The sequence below is a fragment of the Ctenocephalides felis genome, unplaced genomic scaffold (assembly GCF_003426905.1).
Source record: "Ctenocephalides felis isolate EL2017-DRISC unplaced genomic scaffold, ASM342690v1 CF-g0.4_SCAFFOLD_01886, whole genome shotgun sequence".
Classification (NCBI taxonomy): domain Eukaryota; kingdom Metazoa; phylum Arthropoda; class Insecta; order Siphonaptera; family Pulicidae; genus Ctenocephalides; species Ctenocephalides felis.
In genome coordinates, this window is record NW_020538040.1 from 64,611,019 (window position 1) to 64,630,232 (window position 19,214).

Here is a 19,214-nt window from a genome sequence, read left to right on the forward strand (position 1 = left end):
ACCGATATTGTTCAATACTGAACCGATATTGACCAATATTAGACCGATATTGACCAATATTGGACCCGATTTGACCAATATTAGACCGATATTGACCAAATTGGACCGATATTGACCAATATTTAACCCGATATTGACCAATTCGGAAAAAAATTTGAGAAAAATTTTGGTCAAAAAAATTTTCGGAAAAAAAATTTTGGTCAAAAAAATTTTGGACCAAAAAATTTTGGGAAAAAAATTTTCGGAAAAAAAAATTTTGTTCAAAAAAATTTTCGCCAAAAAAATTTTGGTCAAAAAAATTTTGGTCAAAAAAAATTTTGGTCCAAAAATTTTTCGTCAAAAAAAACTTTGAGAAAAATTTTGGTCAAAAAAATTTTCGGAAAAAAAATTTTGGTCAAAAAAATTTTGGATCAAAAAGTTTTGGTCAAAAAAATTTTGGTCAAAAAAATTTTTGGTCAAAAAAATTTTGGTCAAAAAAATTATTGGTCAAAAAAATTTTGGTCCAAAAAATTTTGGTCCAAAAAGTTTTGGGAAAAAAATTTTGGGAAAAAAATTTTGGAAAAAAAAATTTTGGCTCCAAAAATTTTGGTCAAAAAAATTTTGTCCCAAAAAATTTAGGTCAAAAAAATTTTGGTCAAAAAAATTTTTGGTCGAAAAAATTTTGGAAAAAAAATTTCGGTGAAAAAAATTTTGGTCAAAAAAATTTTTGGTCAAAAAAAGTTTGGTCAACAAAATTTTGGGAAAAAAAATTTTGGTCAAAAAAATTTTGGCCAAAAAAATGTTGGTCAAAAAAATTTTGGTAAAAAAATTTTGGTCAAAAAAATTTTTGGTCAACAAAATTTTGGTCCAAAAAATTTTCGAAATTTTTTTTTTTTATATAACAGCGATATTGACCGATATTGGTCCGATTGCAGGCAAATTTGATTTTCCATTAAATTTAATTTTAACGCATTAAGATAAAAGGTAAGCCAAAAAATATTTTGTATTTATTCACTTATTGATGTTTTTTAATTTTGTTAAATATTTTATGTTATTTTATTTGTTAAAAATTTTAGTCCAAAAAATTTTGGAAAAAAAATTTCGGTGAAAAAAATTTTGGTCAAAAAAATTTTGGTCTAAAAAATTTTTGTTCAACAAAATTTTCGAAAAAAAAATTTTGGTCAAAAAAATTTTTTTTATATTACAGCGATATTGACCAATATTGGTCCGATATTGACCAATATTAGACCGATATTGTTCAATATTGAACCGATATTGACCAATATTAGACCGATATTGACCAATATTGGACCGATTTTGACCAATATTAGACCGATATTGACCAATATTGGGCCGATATTGACCAATATTAACCCGATATTGACCAATATTCGGAAAAAAATTGAGAAAAATTTTGGTCAAAAAAATTTTCGGAAAAAAAATTTTGGTCAAAAAAATTTTGGACCAAAAAATTTTGCGAAAAAAATTTTGGGAAAAAAATTTTGGTCAAAAAAATTTTGGCCCCAAAAATTTTGGTCAAAAAAATTTTTGATCAAAAAAATTTTGGTCAAAAAAATTGGGCCAAAAAAATTTTGGTCCAAAAAATTTTGGTCAAAAAATTTTTTTTCATATTACAGCGATTTTGACCAATATTATTCCGATATTGACCAATATTAGACCGATATTGTTCAATACTGAACCGATATTGACCAATATTAGACCGATATTGACCAATATTGGACCGATTTTGACCAATATTAGACCGATATTGACCAATATTGGACCGATATTGACCAATATTAACCCGATATTGACCAATTCGGAAAAAAAATTTGAGAAAAATTTTGGTCAAAAAAATTTTCGGAAAAAAAATTTTGGTCAAAAAAATTTTGGACCAAAAAATTTTGGGAAAAAAATTTTCGGAAAAAAAAATTTTGTTCAAAAAAATTTTCGCCAAAAAAATTTTGGTCAAAAAAATTTTGGTCAAAAAAAATTTTGGTCCAAAAATTTTTCGTCAAAAAAAACTTTGAGAAAAATTTTGGTCAAAAAAATTTTCGGAAAAAAAATTTTGGTCAAAAAAATTTTGGATCAAAAAGTTTTGGTCAAAAAAATTTTGGTCAAAAAAATTTTTGGTCAAAAAAATTTTGGTCAAAAAAATTATTGGTCAAAAAAATTTTGGTCCAAAAAATTTTGGTCCAAAAAGTTTTGGGAAAAAAATTTTGGGAAAAAAATTTTGGAAAAAAAATTTTGGCTCCAAAAATTTTGGTCAAAAAAATTTTGTCCCAAAAAATTTAGGTCAAAAAAATTTTGGTCAAAAAAATTTTTGGTCGAAAAAATTTTGGAAAAAAAATTTCGGTGAAAAAAATTTTGGTCAAAAAAATTTTTGGTCAAAAAAAGTTTGGTCAACAAAATTTTGGGAAAAAAAATTTTGGTCAAAAAAATTTTGGCCAAAAAAATGTTGGTCAAAAAAATTTTGGTAAAAAAATTTTGGTCAAAAAAATTTTTGGTCAACAAAATTTTGGTCCAAAAAATTTTCGAAATTTTTTTTTTTTTATATAACAGCGATATTGACCGATATTGGTCCGATTGCAGGCAAATTTGATTTTCCATTAAATTTAATTTTAACGCATTAAGATAAAAGGTAAGCCAAAAAATATTTTGTATTTATTCACTTATTGATGTTTTTTAATTTTGTTAAATATTTTATGTTATTTAGTTACCCATTTTTGTATAAGATCAATGTCTTTTTTACACGTTTTTTTTACACGGCTTCTTCTAGAACCAATCTACCGTGTAAAAACAGACTTAGGTGTATATACATATATATATACACATACATATATATACACGTATATTATATATATATTATATATTATATATATATATATATATATATATATATATATATATATTAACAAAGTCTAATAATCGGGCATAACATTAATAAAAACACGAATTTCTTTCAAAAATTTATTTTACAAATTACATCTTCAACCAGTCTACGAATAACACACTATCCATTTGTGATTTTTTAAAATTAGTATTTTGTGAAAATATTGTGTAATTTCAAGTTAATGTTTATAATACATATTGTGGTGCATTACCATATCCTGATACCATGGATTATTAAAATTTTCCAATTTAACACTAAGATCAACTAATTTTTCCACTGAATGAAGGCTAGGATTATAGCCGAAACATATGGATTTAAAATAAATTTTTGAAAAAAATTCATGTTTTTATTGATGTTATGCCCGATTATTAGACTTTGTTAATACATATGTCAACATCAAATTCAGAATCATTCAATATATATATATATATATATATATATATATATATATATATATATATATAGTTGATGTTGATATATATGTTTAATTTGAGTTGATATATATGCTTAATTTGAGTTTAAAACTCGGGTGTAACATCAATAAAAATAGTATGAGAGTTTTTTTTAAAAGTTTATTTATTTAAAATCCATATGTTTCGGTGTTACATACATATGTAAATATATATATATATATATATATATATATATATATATGTAATATTTTTGCAGCCCAACCGTCGAAAAAAAAAGGTTTAATAACAAAATTATTTATTCCATCAAACGTTTCGACACTTGATGTGCGTCATCATTCAGTAATCTAAAAACATATATACATACATACATATATATATATATATATATATATATATATATATATATATATATGCAGAATGTTTTCCTCATTTTAAATTTGAATAAACATTTTAACTTATTGTTATTACTAGAGTGTTACTCACCACTTTAATATAAATCAGTGTATATTACTTAAATTATTTTCAACAAATGATGACGAAAACAATATTTCATATTTAACAATGTTTATATAATCGATTTTCAATAATTCTTCTATTATTCTCTGCTAAAAGATCATAGCTAATATTTGTAATAATAACAATATAATTCAATTTATTAACATCAATTAACATAAATATTTATTATCATAACAATTTATTACCATAATAAATAGACTATAATTTGTGTTCTAGAAAGTATAAATTATTCAATGCAAAATGTTATAAATTGTTTAAAGTATTGTACCATTATATGAATTGTATAAAAATGTTGTAAATTTGCTAAAAATATCATAAAATGCATAAAAATATTGTAAACTGTCTGTAAATATTATGATAATGAAATATGTTATAAATTGCCTAAAAATGTAGTAAATTATTATAAATTGTCTGGAAATGTTATAAATTAGACTTAAAATATTGTAGAGTCATAAAATATGCTAACTATAAGTATATAAATCGCAATCATAATGAACAATTTTTTTAATCTGTTTTATTAATAAGAACCAGAACATTAGTTGCATTCTATAATAATTAACATTAATTAAATATAATTATAGATAGTAATTACCCCAGTGTGCATATACTATTAGATACAACTTTACTGGATCAAGTTAATTGGTCATATTTTTTTTTTTGTCTTCTTAATTATGGTGCATTGAGCAGCGAAGCAAGCCGAGTGAAAATATCCACTAATCATCATTACAAATCAGAAAATCACTCTATATATTCTAATTTGTGATGATGATGTATATCAGTGGATCTTGTTTTTGTAAAGTCTTTAATATATAGCACTTTCAGATTATCAGACGTTTTACTGATTTTGAACAAAGTTTGAAAAATCAATTCTCAATTTAAATGGTAATTTCTCAATTCATTTTGTTTTGATATTAAATTACTGCTCCCAAAACGTAACACCAATTAGCAATATACAAATATATATTTAACTTTAAGTAGGATTTTGATGCAAAGTTGTTGACAAAATTAACCAATGCATTAGAAAATGTCAAATATTAAATAAATTATTCAAAATATAAACCTCTACCTCGACATCATATAAAGCATTTGGAACCATTCTTGTCTATGGAACACCTTTATGTAATTTCAATATTACTATTCTTTGTATATAATAAAGGACTCACTTTTACAAAAAATCCTTTACTCAACTCGCCCTTCGACTTGAACATCACTACCCGACTTACACTGGCATGCTTTAACATAATATCTTATATGACTGTCTGAATAAATTCTCTTGTACGTTATTTTAATTACTGATTGATGACTTGATATTGAAAAGAGCAAATAGCTTTGTTGAAACACACGTTTTCACAGAATATACAAATATATTTGGCAATTTCATATGTGAGTAAATAATTATAAAAGGATATGTTGGAATCCTGTTGGAACAAACATTATTACAATCATCATCATCAAGACTCCTGCTTTGAGAGCAAATAGCTTTGTTGAAACACGCGTTCTCATAGAATATGCAAATATATTTGGCAATTTCATATGTGAGTAAATAATTATAAAAGGATACGTTAGAATCCTGTTTGAACAAACATTATTACAATCATCATCATCAAGACTCCTGCTTAAGAAACATAATTAATATTAGATAGTAAGAAAATGCGTGCAAACCAATCCTTGGACAAAATCAATCTTTTATCATATATTCACGTAATTTTTATATGTCAGATTAATCTTATGTACTTAACAAACAATTTAGTGCATAAACTAGTTAAATCCAATCAAGGATTTGATTGGAACCTGATTCTTTTCACAATTACCATAAAACGTAATTGACAGTATTGACACTTGACAGTTCATACCATGATGGCTGCCGATTGAAGTTGCTAAATGATAAATTTAAAAAAAGGCGCGCAAGTTAAACAAATTTGGTTAATTTATTGTTTAGATAGATAATTACGATAATTAGATAAGTGTTTAGTCAAAGAAACATTATTTTCACTATGTTATAACATAGATTAATCGATTAGGTATTCTTCAAGAGCTTTACTAATCACTGTTTCATACTTCTCCATGCCATAATTCACATACTCTTCTTTTATCTATGCTTTGATGTACTATTATAAGTAATTATAAAAATAGTGGATTACTGGATTATAGGTTAAGGCATTTATGCTTATTTATCCATATTATGCTTATTTATACTCTTCTTTTATCTGTGTATTTATCTATGGATGAGAACTCGCGTTCATTTGTTTTGCGAGACGATCAACCAGCCCAACCAGCGTTTTGTTAAGTTTCCGTATAGTTAGCGTAAAAATACAAAAAATTTCAAGTAATCAAGAAAAATTATAAACTACGATGAAATCCTGGAAAAATTTATTCATTTATAACGAAACGAAGACAGTGACAGTATGAATATGTCATATTCTAATATTGCCTAGGGTGACAGTGGCAAATATTGACTAATGTGATCGCGACTCATTTTATCAGTAAACTTTTGTTTTCGCAACGGCACTTATTTCTTTTATCTATGACCGCACTGCTCAGTGAAGGGCGTCGTGTTTGTAAATTTATCTTTTTGTTTATTGTTATTTTGATAAATATTTGCAATATCCGAATATGAATTCGTCAGGAAAGAGACGTGATATTTGCGTGCTAGTTCGATAACTTTGAGAATTGTTGTTCTGATATTGAGATGTTTTCAAATAGATTATCTTGTCATCTCCCTTTTCCAAGTTGTATAAGTATTCCAAAAGATCAAGGATCTGACGAATTATTGCCCAAAATGGCAAGAGAACCAATTATTTTGAATGTTTATGATATGGTTAGTTACTAAAATATCACCGCTTATTAAATAATCTGTTGATTTGAAACTTCTGCAAACTTTATATAATAATATGTAGTAATAATCCATTTTTTCAATTCTTGATGGAAGTATTGGATAAATGATTACACCACTTCTATTGGGCTTGGAGTATTTCATTCTGGAGTTGAAATATACGGAACCGAATTTGCATATGGTGGTCACCCCTATCCTTGCAGTGGAATATTTGATATCACTCCTAGGAATCATGACGAGCTAGGAGAACAGTTTAGATTTCGGTAAAATCATATACAAAATTCATAAGCAATTTGTAATTATTTAACTCAATAGAATGTAGATTTTCGGGTTGAACTTGTTACATATTGAGCATTATAGGATTAAGTGCCGCTTTAAAACTATATCTATAGATACTACAAAAACTACTAGAGTAACACTAGTACAAAATCTATAGGTGGCAGAAGGTGATAATTATTGATATTAGTTTTTTGCATATTTATTTTTAATAATTTGTTTTGTGAAATCGAGTACTAAATTTAATCCAAGTTGATTAATATGCTTTTCCATATATCTCGACCAATAACACTGATATATGTTGTTGCTTCAAAATATTTATTATCTTAAATAATAAATGATAAATGCTCATTTCCTCTATAAATAATGCCATTTCTTTATAAAGTTAATGAACAATTAATTAAATGAAATTAAATTTTAGTCAAAGCGTACAGGTTGGCTGCACAGACTTTACTGAAGAGGAGGTTAGACGCATAGTGAATGAACTGGGAAAACAGTTTCGTGGAGATCGTTATCATTTGATGAACAATAATTGTAATCACTTTAGTGGATCATTAACTCAGGTAGATATCCCAAAGTTCTTGTAACTTAATAACTTTACCACATCACTTATTTTCCAACAACTAATTCATATATACTCACAATATTGATTTGTTACAAATACCTAAATAAAGTGCAATGTCATTTTGCAGATTTTGTGCGGCCAGGAGATACCAAGTTGGGTGAACAGACTTGCTTATTTTAGTTCATGTGTACCTTTTTTGCAACGGTGCTTGCCTAGAGAATGGCTTACGCCCATGGCTTTGCAACAATCACTAACTGCCCAAAATGATGACTACAATAATACAAATCATGATAATTCAGACACAACACCCTTTTAACAATTTGAAATGTAAATGCCATTATGTTAAAAATTGAACTAATTTATATTTTATGTACATTTATATTCACTGTTTCTATGTGATTGAAAATTTATGTATTGTAGAACAATACAAGTGTTAGATTTATATTATTTATGTTCAAGTTAGCTCAAATTGTTGGCAACATTTAAATCATTTTAATGATTCGATTTTATTGGATTTGGCAAGTTTTTCAGATTGTTGTGAATATTTGCATTTACATTTTTTTTTCATCACAAAAATATAATAATACATTATATATAAGTATATTTTTTAACCCCAATTTTTTGTATTTTTTTAGTATTAAAATTTTCATAATTGTAAATTTGTAATTTTTGTTAATTGTAAACATTTTATAATACAAATAAGCTAGTCGAATTATTTAAATTCAAAATTGTAATTTTCTAATATATTACTCTTTTCAGAATTATGTAATATTGAAATTTAGGTATTAGTTATAATTGTAAATCCATTAAATAATAAATATTACCTGTTTTGTTACGTCCAGCACTGAATTGATTCTATATTTCTTAGTACAATGCTTAAAAATATGAACACTAACTAATGGCTCTGTTATTAAAAATATCAATTAAAATACCTAGAAAATTGAATATTGGAATTGGTGTGATCATGTACAAAAATTGAAGTTACAGAGGGAAGTAACAAATATCTTGCCAAATGCAGCATATGATAGAATATTAAATTTAAGTTTCAGTTATTTCTATTTGTATTTTTTAAGAATTCATAAAACTAGGATAAATCCTATGTCCAAAATGTCCATTTATATACCATACCATAGAACAATCTGGCTTTTATTACTACAGAAATAAGTGCAAGCAAGTTATTTCTTGTATATAACACAATTTATATGTGATCGTTATGTATAATAAAGAATTATGAACTATTTATTTTTTCATTGATTGGAATTGTGTAAATTAATAATTTATTAACATAAGTACATTATAGAATTTTCCAAGAAAATATACATAGTATGCACTGTAATAATGTTTGGTTGTGGTACAAAGTACATGTATGCATGAGTATTATTAATTCATTATATCACATACAATATTTATGAAATGAAATAAAAAATTAAATATGAAATTATAATGAAAGATATTACATCACAGTCTGGCTAAAATTCACAGATATGTATTAGGCATGGTGGTGAATTTATATATACAATACTGCCTGAACTAGTAAATGACCAGGAAATTATATATATATCTATATAGTTATATAGAATACTAATTTAGCGATATATTAGTCTTGATCACCAGAAGCCCTGAAATTATACAATCATTATTTAAAACATTTTATAATAAGCATTTCAAGTTGTGACGATTTTCAATCTAATATGCATCGAATTGAAATGCCTATGAAATTCAATATCATCGTAATTTTATTTACATATATAGAATTCATTCTATCTTACCTATCAGAACCTTTTTCCTTAACATCTTTATTAGGTGGAGAATTGGGTCTAGCAGCACGGCTGTTGACAGTCGATTTTCTAGATGAACCAGCACGTAAAGATGGCAACCAGCTAAAAGTTATGTCCCTGCTTGTGGAAGCCTAAATCATAGTGCTTATTATTTTTATAATAAGGAAAATTTATTAAAATACATTATTGAAAATGACAGTAGATTGTAGTAAAAGTATCAAAGCCGAAAAAGTGTCTGTAGTAGCGAAAAATATGATAAACTAAGATGTAAGGTTAATTTCTAATTATTATAAAACAAATGTGACTGAAACTATTGCTTGTTACTGTGTTCAAAATATATATGATTGCATATTAAAGTTCTGTCCAAATATTAAGTTTGGCTAATGGTATAACCTGAACATCAGGTGCATGTTGTTCATTAGTTGAGATGAGTTGCTCAGGGCTTTCGGATATGTTATCCCCGCCATTATTCATTCCTGCAATTTGGTTTGATGATGTTACCGGAGATAGTTGAAAAGAATCAATAATGCTGTCGAAATATGCAGTTGATGAATTTGTGACCTGCAACATTATTTTTATTTAGTGTATATTTGCGTAAGATTATTCTCACACAAAGCAAAGCGTGATATATATTAATTTTGATTCAAAGAGTAAATAAAACTATTTCCAGCTACAAATTAAATTAAATGTTACGAATTTAAGTTATAATTTGAGGATAATTTATATAGAATTTAGATTTAGAAAAATTGTTTTGTGATAAGTCAAGCAAGTATCTTATCAATAATAATTATGAAAGAGCCTGATTTAAACAAATGAACAATTTTTTACCTTAATGTATAAAATACTAAAATTGTAAACACAAAAATCTTTCTTATAAAGTATAATAATTTTGTATGAGAGATATCATGTTTAAGTTATAGATTCTTACCGAAGTTCTTGGCTGTGATGCAGAAGCAGAATTACGATTTAGACGGAGTGAATTATCTAAGCTTTGAGAAGACATTTTATTCCAAGAAAATGGTTCAAGTGAATATCCAGGACCTGTAACAAATAAATTTAAATATCATAAAAAATTTTGAATTCAACATTACATTTTGAGGCAACAGAGTAAAATGATTAAACAAAAGATTAAAATTCTTCAATAAAAACTTTGAAATTACATCATATGTCACTATTTGTGTTTCATTTGAGGGGTGAGATTTAATTGAAGGTAATTATGTGCAAGTCTAAATTTATTTGGTATAAGTACATTTACTTATAGTGAATTTAAAAAGACTAACTAAAATAATGGCATTTGTTAGTATATTTCTCAATATTAGAACTATTGAAGGCGCTCACATGAGGAAATGAATACACTGCCTGAATTCCATTTGAAAAAGAAAACACATATAACATAAACAACAGATATAACAAATATACCACCACTAGTTAATTTTTATGAATATCGCGCCTGTGCGTATCTGGATACCTAATCACATTAACAAAGTCATTATGGTTTCCTATAAAAAAAAAACCAATGCAACAAAACTAATTTCAAATTAAGATCAAATTAACTTGTGCTGGTGATTGAAAATATTAAACTTCATTGAAATGCTGCATTGGGAATTGTTTTCAATTTTGCAGGAAAATAAACCATAAACAAATAATTTAATAAATTAAGTTATTATCACCCCAATATATATTAGAAGATTCGTTACTAGACGAGGCTGATGCACCAAGTCTAGCAAAAGGATTGTCAGGTGAAACGGCAGAGCTTCTTTCATAAGAAGATGTTGGCAGAGCACTAGTGGAAGATGATGAATCAACAGTAGTCATTCTAAAGACAGAAGGAGGAATGAATGCTGCAGCCGACACTGACGAGTTGATAAAGGAAGTTGTTGACGATGTAGTAGACACTGATGTGGATGCAGGCGCTGAGACAGATACCCCTCCATTACATCCGAAACCTGCGTCTAAGCTCTGAACTGGACTGATGTCGTTGAGGCTGTCTAATATACTTGGGAAAATCAGCGGACGTCTGGCATTTGACAATGCGGGTGTATCTAAATGAATAATAATAAACAATAAATATGCTTTGTATTATTGGTTTAAATGTCAATACCTCTTCAATATGTGCAATATTTATATAAATTGTGGTTAAGACTTCAATTTCTCTAAAAATTTAGGTTATTTAGAAATATAACTTACATAATAATTTGAAGAAAAAGTTCAAGTACTAACAATATGATAATTTTTTTCAAACAAGATATGCAAAGGGTAAATTACAAAATTTTTGTCTTGAGAATGATAAATATATCAACCTTAGTATATCTCTCTTCTAGATGCAAAACTAAATTTTCAAAAATATACAAAAATTCAAGTTAATAAAATTTCAGAAAACTTGTTAGACAAAAAATTTAATAATTTCATTGTTTTTATAATTTAATAATTTCTTCCAATAATAGATTTCAAAGAGCCAATTATTATACATTCTTAAACGCATTTTGTGACCTACCTCAGTGATAAGAAAAAATCGTGTAAATTGTGAAAAAAAGTATTGTGAAATAAGTTTTGAAATATGGTTGTAATAGTTGGATAAAGTTTTTGATTACATAATATTGATTAAATTATAATTAAAATACGTTATATAAATTTATGAGTTGGCCAACTATAAATATACATCAGAGCAACTGTAAATACACATGAGCGTATCGAACAAATTTTGATGTATCACAGTCAGAAGCAGAGAAAACAATTTTAGTTCTCATAAATTAATTATCTTCGAACTCTATCTTAGTTCTTCATATTATATATCTATAGACACAAGTTGTAGAAATATAATATTAAGAAATAACTAGTTGTAAGTGGTAATTTGCCTTAAGGTAAGTTACATGTACTTCATGACATGTATAAATAATCGACTTAGCCAATAATAAATCAATACAATAATTTATGAGTAATTTATAAGTATTCCGAGTTGATTTATTACACATTTTTGAAAGTAAAATACGCGCCTAATATAACTCGAAGTATTTACTAAAAGCATGATGAGTAATTCCTCAAATTAATGAATATAAACAAAATATTATTTACTTTTAAAACCTAAAGAGTCCAAAGGAAAGTATCATGCCACTTGATTTAAAGCGTGAAATTCTTGAAAAATATGAGGATAGTGAGAATGTACGAGCATAACATATCATAGATATTACATGTACTGTATTTAAATTACAGCTAAAAGCTCTACAATAATTTATGAGCAGCTTTTTAAACTCTAAAGTTGTGGATAAGAATTACCCCGAAAAAGTTGCTACAGTTTATTTTTAATATTCAAAAAACTTAAGAGAAATTGTAATGCTGGAGCGAATTGCTTCGTGATACAAGCATGGTTGTATATGAAATAGAATTTGCAGACAATAAACTATACCATTTTTAAATCCAATCATTTACTTTTCTCAATACTGAATCTTATTAAGTGATATTCTAGAAAAAATCTTATTAAGGGATGCTGAAAAAAATTTGAGGTTTGTTTAAAACAGAAATTATATAAAATGTATTTTGATTTTTAATGAAGCATTGTAGAAGAAAAAATTGAACATTCAATAACAAAATAAAGGCACCTTCATTATTCTGCATGGCAAGTAGAGAAGTTGTTGAGTTATTTCCAGAAACTGTGTCCTGAATTTCGAAAAGTTGAAATATCATTACTTCATCTTCCATACCTTCTAAAATGCTGCTCCTTGATACATTTGATTCCTCTGCTATGTCATCATTATTATTTCTATTGGCCAATAAATATCTTTGAGCCATTGAAAATTCAGCATATTCAACATCATTTTCACCTATTTAATAAAACACTAATGAAAATAGTATATGATTTAAGAATAGGATACTAACTGCATATCACATAATGACATTTCAATCAAACTATACCATGAAATATAACACATTAATGAACCCAATTGGCTTATAGTTTATTTAATGATATTCGCCTAATCAATAAAAAAAAAAAATACAAAAAGAGTTCGAAAACTTTTGAATTCTTATTTACTTCAGCGATGACAAATATTTCTTACAATTAGCTCAAAAATACTAAATTTCAGAGTTGCTAAGCACAATTCTAGATGCTCATCAATTATAGTACATTTCAGACATTATTTAACCATCTGTCAATTTTAATCAAAAATTAAAACAATAACATTTTTATTGCATTGCTATTATACAATAAACTCAAACAAAATGTTAAAATTTTTTTTAAAAAAATGTGCTTCAGTTGTTAAGCGATTTGTGGCCAAAGGATTATATAGTTGATATGTAGATACATTTAAAAAGTTACAAACCTGACATTGTTTCATTATCAACATCATTTTCATCAATAGAGTCCTCAATAATAACAGCAGCATCATTCAAATTAACTTGCGATATTTCATCTAAAAACTCAGGATCTGGTAATTCCTAAAATTATAATTAAGTCAATTATTATTTCAAATCAGAATAATATAATATAAAGCCATACATACAACACTTTCACAGCTGCTACTAGATAATGTGATTTTAGAAGATCTTAAATTTGGAGTTGACAATGATGATGCTAGAGATCGAAATAGGCGAACTTCAGTCTTATCGCAACCTCTGGGACCTTCAATAAAATGAATTGTTTTATATTTTTAAATATCAATGAATTAGAAGTATTGTTCATACTTCTTCACAATAATAAAATGTATATATGCTATTATTCAATACTTTGACCACCATAGCAATTTTAAAAAATCTGACCAATTATAAAAAACTATTTCTAGTTTTCGTCAAAATTTAGAAAAAATGTCTTCACAATCAATTAAATATTGTATTTCTACAAGATGACTCGTAGTTTACGTGCTAAAAAAATTGCAATCTATGAATGGTCTTGTAGATGGAAGTAAACATGTTAAATACTAAATGTGAAAGCTTTATAATGCTGAATAAAATTGGACTATGGCTTGTAATAAATGAGCTAAAACTATAATACTATAATGTCAATGAACTGTGATATATTGTTTCTGTTATTACTTAGTGGTATTCAAACAATTGAGTGTTTATCATTTCAATAGATCAACATAGCGTCTATTACAATATTTTTGTATAATCTTATACAGGATTAAGCATTTGTGAGGGAAAGAATATATTGAATAATAAAAAAGATTACCAATTGAATTAGAAGTAGATTCAGCTTTATCCATTGATTTGCTGCAACAGCCAGCAACGTGCTTTTGTTGCTTCTTTGGAGTTCTCATTGATGTAGGTAAGGACAATCTGATATTCTCAAAGCATTTGTCAAGATTTTGAGATGTATCACTACTAGTATGCTTAGATGATCTGATGTGAAAAGTTAACAGTTAATGATTTTGAGCTGTAATTGATAAGCAAAATCTAAATAGTGTAAATAGTATTTACTGAGCGGATACGGATTGTGAACTGCAAGTGACAAATGATTTGTTAGATGGACAGCTGTGAGTCACAGAGCCAACAGATGCAGATGATGTGATATTAGAAGTAATTAACTTATTTTTATCACTAGGGGATTCTGTTGATGGTCCAGCTGCACAGCACGCTCCTAACTCTACTGAACTGCCACATGCACCTACATTTTGAGTGTCTACTTTGGTTGCTGATACAGAATTACGTGCCGTTTCCACATTTAATCGCTGAAAATGAAGACAAAAGTTTCTTTCTTTAATTAATGATACAAAAGAGCCAAAGTATTTATTTGTAAGGCTTAAAAAACTTAATCATGATTAATCCAGCTTTGAGAATATTATCATTAACAATACTAAGTAATTTACATATTTGTATTTATAATTCACCATAATTCTCTCCAAAAATCAACCAGATCTGCATGCTATAAGATAAATTTCTTATATATTGTGAACCATATCACAAAACTACAATAAATTTTTATATAATCACAATACAAAACTTTAACGTTAACTTAGATATAAAAGTACAAACTCAAACATTAAATCAAGAACATGTTAAAAATTCAGAAATTTCGTATTCAAATAGAAAGTAAAAAAGTGTTTCATAATACCTCTTTCAATTCATTTATCTCCTGTATGTATTGGTTCTGCACAGCTAGTAATTGATTAGTGTACCACTGTTGTTCTTTGCAACGTTGATAGAACGTAGGTGGTCTCACTTGAAATCTGTAATTAACATATTTTGTTTAAAAACTTTGCAAATTTTTAAAAACCAACAAAATTAAAATAAATTGTCTACCTCAGTAACAAAGAATCATTCTCAGTATTCAAATAACCTTCACTAGCTAGAAGATCGAGTCTAAAGAAACGATTATATCCCCAGCATTCACCGATTTCAAAATCAGATGCAAACTCACGTAATATGTTCTTACTGGAATCTCTAGAACTCTGATGTATCATTTCCACTTTATATTCATATCTATAATTAAAAAAAAAAACAGTTTATTGACCATTGCCATTATTGAGCACATTTAAATATTTCATAAAATATTTAATTGAGATAGATTATTATATTTTCTTTAGTGAATGCACAATTGTTTTTCCTAAAATTTCATAAATAGGAAAATAGTCCGAATCAATCATTAAAAATTAAATTTTAAATCTGTAAATAAATAAAATATATAGAACAAATTATCAAAAAATATATTTATAAATTATTATTTACTTTGAGCACTCAGGCATCCCTGCGCTTAGTTCTAGAAATACTGATAAATAATTTCCTCGAACTACACCATTCCCATCAGGATAAACTTTAAGACGCCAGCAGAGTCCATTTACATGAAGGGGTGGTGAGTAAACAGGATCAGCCTTATGTTGCAAATGCGTAAATTGATGCATCATGAATGTAGAACTATCATAGCCAGGCACAATTTCACTGCAACAAAAAAATCTTTTTTACTAATTACTATAAGCAATTTATTGGTTTGTTTGACGTTATGTATTAGTGTAAAACAAACTAAATAACATTTATGATATGCTAAAAAATAATAATAGTTATAATACAATAGCTATAAAAATAAGATTTAAAAACATTAGAGAACCTATAGAAATCAGCAGGAACGGGGGAATTAACAAAACTTGTCATAGGCTTCTTTCGAACTTGATGTATCATTCTTGATAATTCACTGCTTCTAGTTATAAGTTCCGATCTAGAACATAAATGCAGCTGATGTTCAATTTCTTGCAAAAGATGCTCTAACTGTTCCGTTTCTTGTGTGAGAACATTTTTTTGGCCCATCAATGTCAGTAATTTGGTTTTTAATTGATTATCTAAACGAGCTATCATCATTTCTATGGCATTTCGAATTTCACGTACTCTCTCATCTTTGGCAGCCCTCACAGACTCAACATTTTTCTCCTAAAACAAAAATGTTATAATATTAATTCATCAATCTGGAATTACAGTCTTCTGGATATTCTAGTACTATAATACATATATTAGCATGTCAAAATAAAAAAAAAGTTGAAAAAAAAAAGGATTAATATTTTATAGGATATGAAAAACAAATCGATATGTTTTCAAAAATAAATAATAATAATTTAATGTGTTATTTTTTAAGACTAAAAAGCACTTAGCAGAGTAATTTTGATACCATACAATTATATAAATAAATAATATAAATATAATATAAAGTTCAATTTAAAAATTGAAAATATAATTACTATTCCAATACTAACAACATCTTGAACAAAACTAATCAGTTCCATCAGACGTCGACGTAATTGCGCAACTTCATCTTTCAGCTGTGTGATATGTTGTTCATAGACTTCCTCCAATGGTTTAAAAGTATGGCCAGAGTGGGTACCGCCCCACAGAGCACATTGGTGGCAAATACAACAAGAGCATGTCCAACAATAAACACTCAGCTTTTCATGATGCGTAGGACATCTAAACATGTCAAGAAAAATATTGATCAACTGAATAAAACAAAATAAATATAAATATTTTAACCACTTAAGCATCTCGAACAAGAATCTTTCGCACGCCGAATGTGTTCCGTTTTGTGCTGGCCCGAGAGCCTCTCGCCACATACAAATTTTCTGTTTCTACTTCGAACGAGACTGTCTCGCTTAAGAATTGTTCCTATTTTTACTATCGCGAGTACCTCTTGCTCCTTTATTTATATATTATCTTCAAATTTTTATCTGAAGTGATAATTTTTAGCCTTTTTGCATTTCATATATATCTATGAATGTGAGCATAACAATGACTTTTATAGTCTGCTTATTATCTGGCCTCACTTCACAAAAACCCCTAGCATTAAGTGGTTAAATAAATTAAATTAAAATTTGTTCCTTACATAAGCACTCATTTAAATTCAAGTCTTTTATAATGGCATAATAGTAAGCATCAAGAAAAGTGAGATGCACCAATGACACCAATAATGCAATTTGGTTATCAACCAATGTTTATATAATTGTTAATCTTTTCTCTAGCAGTCTAGAGAAAATTAAATAAGTTTATTATTCATATTTAGAAAAAATATATGGTAAGTCATAATTGACCGAATATGTAGTTTTATGGTGCAATTTGCCATGGTTACAATTTAAAATAATGATAACATTTTATCAGTACTTGTCATGAATGACATTCAAGAATACTATACAAATTACAAAGTTCTAATAAATTATGCAATAAAACCTTTTCCTTCCTTGTCACATTGAACTAAAGTTTTGAATACAATGTGAATTCAATCATTACTTTTAAAAGATTCTGCATATTGTTGAGTAATTAGTTAGTTCTTGTTGACTAAATAAAAAACTAAAATTCAATAATTAATAATATTACAAACCTATCTCTGTCACTATCATCTCTAGTGGAATTTGAATTAACAGCCTGAATAGTCTCGATTTGTTGAGTGACCTCTTCTACCCAGCGGCAATTAACAAGCTCATGCAAATGAAGAGATGCTCGGCAGTGAGGACATTGAGATCTTTGTTCTGTTAGCCAACGTCTGATACACACATAGCAACATAGCTTAGAGCAATGAGGACACAGGTGAGCATCACGAAGCTTTTCCATGCAAATGAAGCATCGGAACACCTCAGCTAGTGTCTGCAACATCAGTTATTTGAATTCAATATGATATTATAATAAATAATTTACCTTTAACTAAATAAAAACCTACCGTGTCCGAAATCGACGATGATTTACTTTTAGCGCTCATCGTAAACTGTGGTTTGTCAAATCACGAAAAATTTACATTTTTTTTTTATTCACATAATTGTTTTTGTAATGTTTAATTTCACTTGTAAAATTCAGATAAGTTTGGACAACTGAAAATATGGCTTAACGTGTTGCGATTTTTATAATTGTTTTAATGTACATGTTAAAAAATTATGATCTACTCAAACTTATGTGAATATTTAAAAACAAAAGGTTTGCGTATAAACAATGAAAGGTTACTAACCTCGACATGATCATCATTTTTGTTCATGAAAAACTCCCGACACGCCATTAGAGAGATTTTCTAATTAAATCTAGATTCACAAGCAGTTTACCTTATATTATTTCATTCAATAATAGAATGTAAAAATAACATGATCTACAAATGACACTTGAAAAACGCATGAAAATGTAGACATTTAGAAACATTAAGAGACTAGTTAATCGTGCTTCCCTCTATCGATGTGCTTATTGCTTACTGCTTATACTTTTAACACGTATCCAAGCATAGATCTTATACACATATGCATATTATAGGTATAGTATATACACAATAGATAAACAAGTATATGTATATGTGTATTATCCTAACATCGCGGTTCGTGGCCGCGCCAGTATTGCGTGTTGGCGCGGTTGGCGCCTTCCAATCCACCAATTTATGCAAGCTAATTGTAAGTCTAAGTGGCTTTTAGCCTTAAGACAAGTTGCAGGTCCAATTATAACAATTTAAATGGATTTTTAGACATTCACCAATTTTCATTTATTTATTTTGATGGTAAAGTTTTTGATTTCACTAAAAACT

At 27.3% G+C, this 19,214-nt stretch overlaps 2 protein-coding genes across 6 annotated transcripts; one reads left to right on the plus strand and one right to left on the minus strand.

Moving 5' to 3' along the window:
• Positions 1–6,102: 6,102 nt before the first annotated feature.
• LOC113377649 (deubiquitinase DESI2) lies at positions 6,103–7,957 on the plus strand. The gene is made up of 4 exons (XM_026618032.1): positions 6,103–6,619; positions 6,731–6,897; positions 7,332–7,473; positions 7,603–7,957. The coding sequence occupies exons 1-4, from the start codon at positions 6,491–6,493 to the stop codon at positions 7,789–7,791; spliced, it is 627 nt and encodes a 208-aa protein (XP_026473817.1). The 5' UTR covers positions 6,103–6,490; the 3' UTR covers positions 7,792–7,957.
• An 864-nt stretch (positions 7,958–8,821) lies between these two features.
• On the minus strand, positions 8,822–18,796 carry LOC113376584 (E3 ubiquitin-protein ligase TRIM37-like). 5 transcript variants are annotated; one of them, XM_026616550.1, is made up of 18 exons: positions 18,657–18,796; positions 18,375–18,419; positions 18,039–18,301; positions 16,924–17,134; positions 16,287–16,603; positions 15,911–16,120; positions 15,485–15,664; positions 15,297–15,411; positions 14,663–14,913; positions 14,415–14,584; positions 13,750–13,868; positions 13,570–13,684; positions 12,850–13,071; positions 10,924–11,295; positions 10,182–10,294; positions 9,647–9,814; positions 9,245–9,384; positions 8,822–9,094 (listed from the first exon to the last, which is right to left on the minus strand). In XM_026616550.1, the coding sequence occupies exons 1-18, from the start codon at positions 18,702–18,704 to the stop codon at positions 9,073–9,075; spliced, it is 3,081 nt and encodes a 1,026-aa protein (XP_026472335.1). In that variant the 5' UTR covers positions 18,705–18,796; the 3' UTR covers positions 8,822–9,072. The 5 variants fall into 5 exon arrangements, with proteins under 5 accessions (XP_026472335.1, XP_026472338.1, XP_026472334.1 ...); XM_026616553.1 differs by having other exon boundaries at positions 12,952–13,071; positions 16,909–17,134; XM_026616549.1 differs by having other exon boundaries at positions 16,909–17,134.
• Positions 18,797–19,214: the final 418 nt, after the last annotated feature.